Below are 9,344 nucleotides of genomic sequence, written 5' to 3'. Positions count from 1 at the left end.
GCATTCGACGTCAATATCCACCCATCCATAAAACGTACGGTTGAACTGCATTTATCCACATTTAGTTTCAACCCAAAAGCCTTTGAGAAAGCCCCCATGTTTTCAAGTGCTAAGGGAATTTGATTCTCATGTTTTTAAAAAGGTTTGTGTCATCTACCAACTGATTTATCACTATTTTCCTCTTCAACATACCCAACTCCCAAATACCGGGGTGCCCAAATCCAGTCCTCAAAAATATCTATCTAGCCCTCCCCCAACACACCTGATTCAAGAGAACAGCTCATCAGCAAGTTTTGCAGAAGCCCGATAACGATGCTGATTGTTTCAACCACTTGTGCTAGGAGAGAGAAGCACGCAAATCGGCTGGATAGGGGCTCTTGAGGACCAGACTTGGGCACCCGTGCCCTCATAGGACCTTTCTTGATCAAAATAGATAACCTTTCAGCAACCATAATGAACAAACGTGGTGAAGTGCCACCATCTTGACATTAGTGCTGGGCAATATGGAACAATTAAAACAAAAAAAGCGATGTGGACTATTTTACTCATCATGCCTTGATGGCCTGAAAAAAGTAATTATTAATGATTACGGGTTTGTTGTTGTTAGTTTATTCTTTCCCAAAGCAGTGGTATTATTTGCATTCCCTTCTCTCGTTATTTCTTAATTTTCATTAACTCTTATTGAAAGCATTTCCATGACCAACCAGGTGGTAGATCCACCCACTAGAGTAATGGTGGCCAACCCGCGGCTTGCGAGCCGCATGCGGCTCTTTGGCTGGTTCAATGCGGCTCCCGGGCTTTCACACGACAAGCGTCGAAAACGCCTCGGCAGTGGCTATGCCATTCAAACGAAGGCGCTAAATACACAGAACGTACTACGTCAGCCTCTCATCAATCCCGTTACTTGATTGACATAGAGGGCAACCAATCGGATGACTGCATCACAGCTCATGCGCAAACAACGGCGCTAAGCGCTGAGCTAGTCAGCGAATTACCTCTGATTTTAAGGCAGTGGGACCCAATACGTTGATCAGAATCGACCGGGAGCCAGCGAACTGGTCCAAATCGACTGCAAGGGGTGGGAGGAGGAAATGGGTGGGGAAAAAAAAAAAAAGATGTGTTTGTTTGTATCGCACCCGCGTGAGTGCGAGCGCGTGTGTGCGCGTGTGTGTGTGTGTGTGTGTGTGTGTGCGTGTATGTGTGCGCGTGCGTGTGTGTGTGGGTGTGTGGTGGGTGTGGGTGTGTGTGCGTGCGTGTGTGTGTGTGTGTGTGTGTGTTGAGTGACGATGTATGCCACTGGCACTATGACTAAATGGTTGGTACTATTTTGTGTGGAGGGATATGTGTTATGGGGTGTATATAAATATAGGGGGTGGGGCTTCCCTGCAGTTCGCTTCTGTCAGTGACGGTGCACTGAGGCACGTAGGGTGTTCAGCGACTCAGTGGTAGCGACCACACAGAAAAAATAAGAAACGTCTCCAGTCTTGTGCCTCGAACCGAGTGTAGTCACCAGCAATGATGCCTACACATGACCAGCGAGAGACTTCCGCAGCAGTAGGTTCAACAGTGTGTGTGTGTGTGTGTGTGTGTGTGTGTGTGTGTGTGTGTGCTTGCACGTGCGCGATCGGGTCGTTCGTGGGAAGTTGGTCGCTTCAAAAATCGATCTTCGGCCAAAAAAGTGTGTGCGCGTGTGTGTGTGTGTGTGTGTGTGTGTGCACCCGCGCGCGAGGAAAGGTATGATGTGGCTCTTTACAGTAACACAGTAAAAAAATTGGCTCTTCGTCTCTGACTGGTTGGCCACCCCTGCACTAGAGGGTGCAGCGAGAGTGGATTTTTCCACGCCCATAAAAAAATTCCGTCCTAGACCACAGTAGAAAATAACTCCAATCCCGCCCTGCTCCCATTTTGGAAGTCAGCAACATTTCACGTCTCCAGTCGTGAAATGTTTTTAAAAAATTTTAAAATACGAAGGTTGTTCATCCGCACGCTGAGAAAGCGCACGGATGACAGATTGAGATGGCGGTGAAAATGACATTTAACTCATTCAATCCCAGCCATTTTCACTGGAGCAACCCCCTCAATCCCAGCGTTTTACTGGATTTTGACTGATCTTACAAGGCCCACAGAATATTTGGTTCTAATGCTATATAAACATGGAGCCAACCAAAATAATGTTTGGACTCTCTTCTTTCAGCATAAAAAAAAATGTTGTTTCTATCTTTTTCCATTCTTCAGCAATTGGCATTACAAAATGGCTAAGTTTCATGAAAATAGCGATTCCTGGGCAAAAAACGGAGAAAAAGAGCTTTTTGTCAAAGCATGCATTTCAAGTATAAGGTCATTCTTTTGAAAGATTCATCACATGATTTTAATCATTCAATTCCTACTACTGCACATGCTTCTGTACTAATAAAGGGGGTGAGTAGTCATTGAAGTACATAAACATAAATAGTACACACACACACACACACACACACACACACACACACGCACATTGAATCATGTTAACAGTGTCAGGTTTACTTGTGGCCCATGGTATATAACCAGAACTGAAGTATTGTGTTTCTAATGGCCATAGTATTTCATACTAATTGATATCTTCTTATTTTTTTTCCAAGATGGCACCCGAGCAGGCAGCCGTCGGCAAGTGCTCTTCAAGAGCCTTGCGTTTTTGTTGTTTTTGTCTTTTCTTTTGTCACATGGTCTTGTTGTTATGTCGTGTGGACCTGATGTGGATTGTTTTCAGCATTTTTGGCCACAACATTCATCAAAGAAGAAGAATCTGTGCTTGGTGGTTGCACCTTCTCACCAGCACGTATGTACGGCACAATTCTTTTGATTGGGAGGAATGTCGGCGTCATTTGACTGTCGTTTCTGGACAGCCCCGGGGCGATTGTGTCTTGCGCCTGTAATGGGCAGCATTTTCACAGCCCCGCTTTGTTCAGCGGAAAGGTCAGTGCTGTTGGACGGTCTGCGGCTGGATGGATACATGGCTTGAGGAGCCAACGATGAGAAGAAAGGAGCGTCAGCGCAGAGCGCTGATGTGTATGTGGAACTGTGAGCTTGGATGATGAGAGCCAATCTCTATTTCGTTAATGGACGCTACAGCTTCTTGTTGCTTTCAAACCTAGCTTGTAGCAGACGTGTGCGCATTTTCAGCATGACGTCTTTGATCCACTGGTGAAAAGGACACTTTGATTCGCTCCTCTTTCATCTATAACTGTTTCAAACAACAAAGTGTATGGAGGAAAAGTGATTAAGATTGCACGTCTGTCTGTGTCTTATGTGTTGTGTTGTATTATTTTGTCTTATTGTCAGAGATTTTCTCGGACAAAGTTAAAGAAATAACTCTGCACACAGGAAAATTGTCTTCAATATCGGCGGGAGCGGATCTCTGAGAGCGAACGACGGTAGTTGCTCCGATGATCACACACTCGGCTCCCTCTCCGCCAGTTCGAACTTTTATTGCAAAATACAAGAAAGACACTGCCCACGAGATTGGCATACCGCGCCCCCGGTCCGGCCCCTCGGTAGTGATCTGATCTACCCGAATACACAAGTCACAGACTTTGCTGATGACAAATGTCCACCTGCACGCGACAGCTGTTCCCAAACTGTCTTTTGGTATTCAACAACTCTTTGTTCCCAATTTGTTAATTCCCACTCTGTGATTGAATCTAGCCTTCTTCCATCTGTTCACCCCCCTTGCTTTGACGTGATTACTCAAGAAAAGGCCCTCCGCCCAAACGGCCGACACCTCTGCGCTGAGTATGTCCAGACATGCCCAAATTAACTGAAACTTTAAACATGATACAATTTTGTTCATACATTTCTCTATCACTTATGTTAACTGTTCTTTTGATGGCGGTGCAGGCACCCGCAGCGGCTCTTGTTGTCTTGTTGAGAGGGAAGAAATTTCATCTTGAAAATAAAGTTGTACTTGACTTGACTTGACTTAATAATGACCAGTAAGTTCCTCTTTGCAGTGTGAGACTGGAAAAATACTCTGATTTTGTGGTATGCTGTATTCATGATGCCATATGAGTACAATAAAAGTGTTAAACAACATATTTTGAAAAATCAATTTATTTTATTGAATAAACCTGGACTACACAGCTGCTGATGTATTTATGTTCATTGTTAATGCATAGTTTTCAAACATTCTGCCTTGTGTGAGCAGTCTGACAGGCAGACACAGAGTTGGAGCGACTTTGCTGTAGCTTTGCTTGAACCAATGCTGTTTTCCACAACACTAAAGGAAAAGCAAAAAGGTGAAGAGGTTTGAATTTTCAAAGAGGCCCGTAGTCTCTATTCAATGTCGTGCCAGGTCTGTGGTGGTGAGTCTGTACCCTGTGGACTTTTGTTTAGTTTTTGGTGTCAATTTGGGTGGTTTTTATCAAGGAGAACTGGTGGCTGACATTTGCCAGGGTTGCTTATTATGATATGAAATAAAATTTGGACAGGTGGTGGTGGCAGTAGCCCATGTGGCTAGTATGGCGGTGGACCAGGTGGCAAATATGGATATGGACCAGGTCGTGGTAGCCAAGGTGGTCGTTGCCCATGGTGAAAGGGAGGTCAATATGGATAATTTAGTGGTGGCCCAGGAGGACCTGGTGGTCCAGGTGGTCCAGGTGGTCCTGGTGGACTAGGTGGTCCTGGTGGTCCAGGTGGTCCGGTTGGTCCTGGTGGTCCTGGTGGTCCAGGTGGTCCTGGTGGCCCATTTAGTCCAGGTGGTCCTGGTGGCCCATTGAATCCAGGTGGTCCTGGTGGGCCATTTGGCCCTGGTGGACCACCTGACCCAGGTGGTCCTGGTGGGCCATCTAGCCCTGGAGGACCATCTGGTCCAGGTGGTCCTGGTGGACCATCTTGCCCTGGGGGACCATGTGGTCCGGTTAGTCCTGGTGGACCAGGTGGCCCAGGTAGCCCTGGAGGTGATCCAGGCGGGCCTGGTGGACCATGGTGATTTGAAAGACAGCTGGTTCCTGTGATAAAGAGTTGACATCTTTGTTACATGGTGACCTTTCACTTACTCTTTGTTACTTGGTACAGTGAAACTCCTCTAGAACGAAACCTACATGGGCGAAAATACCCCCTAATGTGAAAAAATCTTCATGCATTAACACCATTCCCATTCTCCTGCCCCCCATATGACAGAAAAAAATTGTTACGAAATCATCTTCTCTGCTTCAGCCTCATGAAGACATTCACTACAACGAAGTCTAATCCAACAGCGACCTCTACTGCTTCGTTCGGAAGCTGCAACAGCAATCACCACACTGGTTTACATAGTAAACAAGGTTTATTTCGGTCACAGCTGCGAGTTTACTGAATGCAACATACTCATAGCTACTCTGCCATTGGCTTACCGAGCATCATCCTGGCCTCCGATTGGCCAAGAGGGACCTCACTGTCTATGTGTGTACTGAAGCTAGGTCCGTAGAAGATAGAGTGGAATGCATCCGATTAGCTGCTCAGAGTAAATTGCTTATTGCTCGACGGACATTCAAATAAACAAACGTTTCCTCGAATGCTTTACTTGTTATCATGCTAAAAACCTTACGCTAACTGGAGTGCTAATGAGAGAGAAGCGCTCCAGTTAGCAAAAGGTTCTTAGCCAGCTAACTATTGCCATCGAGGACTACAAAGCGTCCTGTGGCTGGCTTAAAAGTTCATTGCATGACATCAGCTGAGCAACGCTGTCTTGGGTGGCGATCGAGGGGAGGCCGAGTTAGAGACAGTGAGATGGTGGAAAGAAAAGCCACTGGGTCCAGGAAGTATTTGTTGTTGTTAGATTCAGACGAGCATGGACGTTGCATTGCTAAAATGGCTACAAAACGGACCTTTGGATGTCAAGCAGCTAAGACAAGAAGACCTCTAATGCTGGAAGAGAGGGTAAAAGTGATCAAAATGAAAGACAGAGGAAGCAAAATAAAATACATTATCCAAGAAATTGATGAAAGTGAAAGTGAATGCTGATCGTAAATTTTGCAATTTCTTTCCCTTTTTTTCTTTCTACACTGACAATATGAAGTGTCAAACAAGTGTGTGCTCGTACTTATGCACTATTGGAATAAAAATAGAGTACACGTGCGTTTGTTTGTGTGTGTGTGTGTGTGTGTGTGTGTGTGTGTGTGTGTGTGTGTGCTTACATCTGAGATCAAATTTGCTACAGTGAAAACCCCCTGTGGTGAAAAATTTCTTGCTGCAAACATGATTTCGTTGGAGAGGAGTTTCACTGTAGCTGAGAGTTTGATGACTTACCAAACAGCACTAGGGCAACAGTGAACACTTTGAGAATGCTCATTGTGGCTGATGATGTCCTAAAAGATGGTGAAAAGGGAGGGTAAACGTGCATCGAGAGAAAGTCCATCTGCTGAACATGATGGGAGAGCTGGCTGCTTGGACGCACTCAGTTTGTTGAGGCCCAGGTCCCATGCATTGCCACGAGACACCTGGACTGCGACTGGAAAGAAGAGTCATAACTCCCTGCCAATCTAAATGTTGTTGCTATTGGATGGACTTCTCTTCTTTTCAGAAACCACTGTTTTTTGAGATTTATATATTTTTTTGGACTCACGAACTGCTCATTAATTATGCTGCCATTGACAAAGTGTGTGCGTGCGCGTGTGTGTGCGTGCGTGGTGTTTATGTGTCTGGTGGTGCATGCGTGTGACACCAAGCAATGCATTGTAATGATCAGAAAACAACAATATTTTTCTCGTAATACTGCTTGGAACATTCGTTTGATATGTGACTTTTTATTTCTATGGGAAAATTGCTGTAAAAAAAAAGAATAGCAGAATAAAATTTTGTTTCGTTTGTTTATGAACCACCATCCATAGTCTCAACAGCGTGAGTACTTTGGCCTACTCTTGTGCAGGTCATGTATCCGAAAGTCCGGGGAGACTTTTCGTTTTTTCCCTCCCAAGGTCTGAACTCAACTGTGCTTACCTCTAGCTTGCCAATATTAATTGCAATGTTGATTTTATTGTGCAGTTGTCAGGATAATGAGGCTGACGAAATGGAGCATGTCACCACAGCAAGCTTTGTCATTTGGAGATTTTTTTTTCCGCACCGACTCAAAGACATTAGGATAGTCATTGATGGAAGAGTTGGGTCCAAAACAAGTTTCAATGTTAGCCATTTGGGCCGAAAAAAAATCTTTGAACACCAAAATACTTTATTCGTTCTTTGTTGGGAGTATGAAGTCAGCCCCAAGTGTCACTGCTTTAAAGTCCAAGTTAAAAAATATCCTCTTAAAAAGGGCTCTTATCAAGCATTTGTTTTTACTTAAATGCAGTTTTAAAAATATTTTTCTTCCACTGTAATTTTAGTACTCTCTCTTTTATTTCTGGACTTTGTTTTAAATGTCTTCAGTTCTTTTATTTTTAAATGCTTTTAAATTTTGTAATACTGCATTGTATTAATCATTCCCCATCATTCCAAAAGTAATGAGGGCATTTTTTGAATGCAGCTTTACGGCAATTTTAAATCTTTGATCCAAATTTTTAAAAAATGCTTCGTTCCAATTTCCAAAGATGGTGAGCATAAAGGAAACACGAAATATCACACGCATTCATGAAATATATGAGACCAGGGATGGGCAACTGATGGCCCGCGGGCGCAGCCGGCACACTCTTTGAGCGGCCTCTTAAGTAAAAACAAGACAACAAAAAAATACTACTTAATTAATATAACAACTTTAAATGAGGTGACATTTGTGAAAAATGCATGACATGTATTCATTCATTCATTTTCCGAACCGCTTAATCCTCACTAGGGTCGCGGGGGGTGCTGGAGCCTATATCAGCTGTCTTCGGGCAGTAGGCGGGAGACACCCTAAATCGGTTGCCAGCCAATCGCAGGGCACACAGAGACGAACAACCATCCATGCCCACACTAACACCTAGGGACAATTTAGAGTGTTCAATCAGCCTGCCATGCATGTTTTTGGAATGTGAGAGGAAACTGGAATACGCGGCGGAATCCCACACAGGCCCGGGGAGACCATGCAAACTCCACATGGAGCTGGAATTGAACCCGGTACCTCTGCACTGTGAAGTCGACTTGCTAACCACTGGACTACTGGGCCGCCTGACATGTATTCTTACACCTAATTTTGGTTTGCTCTTCACCCGTTTCGTGCCATCCTCGAATGGTAATGTTTTAAAATAAAACTCACAGTTCATGGTTCATTTTTGATCGTTCAAACGTTCTTGAGGGATGGATCTTTTACCACTTCACTAAGAAATGTATTATGAAAAATGAAATATGTTGAGAGCACTTTTTTTTTGCACGTATGCACATGTTTTGTCTGTATTTAAAATGCAGTTTTTGTCATAAGTTTGGTTTGGAAGTGTGTGGTCCTATGTAACCTGAGTCAAAATACATATTTTTCCCATGAGTGTACAAAGCGCACCACCAAACATGTCCAACATTAATGTTGTGTGCCCTGAAAACACTTGAAGATGGCGAAAGTACTCACCACGCACACTCAAGTTTGCTCTTGGAAACCCTCTCAGGCCTTGCGTTGTTGACAGTGCTGCTTCAGTTTCTCTTCTGTTGCCTCACAGTCCTTACCAGTGATCTTAAATCACTTGCCCGACCACCATTAAGGTGGGGCCCTTGCGAAGGTGGAGCACTGATTTGATTTTCTTTTGTTTTCACACAATTACAGTAGGTGGTTTTTATTCGGTCGGTATTGCCATGCAGTATTTCTTTGTCATGTTGCCAAGTTGTAATTCATTAGTTAATCGAGTCACTTTGAAGTAAATAAATTAAAGGTCACTGCCGCTGGAATCTTATGTGCAGGTACGAGGAGTCTTCAATGTCTTCAAACAGCAGTTTTTTTTTTTTAAATTATCCGTCAATGAGCTGGGTGGTGTACCTGATGACGGTCACTGTGGCTTTGCAAAGAGGACACACCTGTTTGTCTCCTCTGAGTCAGTAAGTAACAATTACGATACCAAGACATTATTATAGTTGAAATAATCATGAGTCCAATTTTTAAAAAATCGAGTGATCAGTTCTTTCCAGTAAAATATGTAGCTGGAAATAAACACAGCTTTTCACTTGTTCCATATTTTATTACATTGCACCCATCATGTCTGTGTGAAACTGAAAATCAGAATCATCGTTATTTGCCCTATTAAAATATACTGTACTTATAAATGGTGAATTTTGGGACATAAATTTCCAAGTAATTTTCATTTTCTGTTTCCGCGGGGTTCAACTCCAACCAACTTGGCATCGCTAGACCCAGACTGACCCCATGGGAACTGGTTCTACAACCTTTCGGTGCAGTTGTATCACTAAAAATGTCCATGAAATATATGCATGCATAA

The 9,344-nt window shown here is 43.7% G+C and overlaps 1 protein-coding gene across 1 annotated transcript; it reads right to left on the bottom strand.

The window, feature by feature from the left end:
- Window positions 1-4,109: 4,109 nt before the first annotated feature.
- On the bottom strand, window positions 4,110-8,555 carry LOC147205681 (uncharacterized). Its single transcript, XM_086109667.1, has 3 exons — window positions 8,486-8,555; window positions 6,262-6,320; window positions 4,110-4,982 (listed from the first exon to the last, which is right to left on the bottom strand). Exons 2-3 carry the CDS (start codon window positions 6,302-6,304, stop codon window positions 4,576-4,578), a joined length of 450 nt encoding a protein of 149 aa, XP_085965793.1. The 5' UTR covers window positions 6,305-6,320; window positions 8,486-8,555; the 3' UTR covers window positions 4,110-4,575.
- Window positions 8,556-9,344: the final 789 nt, after the last annotated feature.

The sequence above is a fragment of the Hippocampus guttulatus genome, chromosome 4 (genome assembly GCF_054856545.1).
Source record: "Hippocampus guttulatus isolate MCC_2025c chromosome 4, RoL_Hgut_1.0, whole genome shotgun sequence".
Classification (NCBI taxonomy): domain Eukaryota; kingdom Metazoa; phylum Chordata; class Actinopteri; order Syngnathiformes; family Syngnathidae; genus Hippocampus; species Hippocampus guttulatus.
This window is presented reverse-complemented; position numbering and strand designations above follow the sequence as displayed.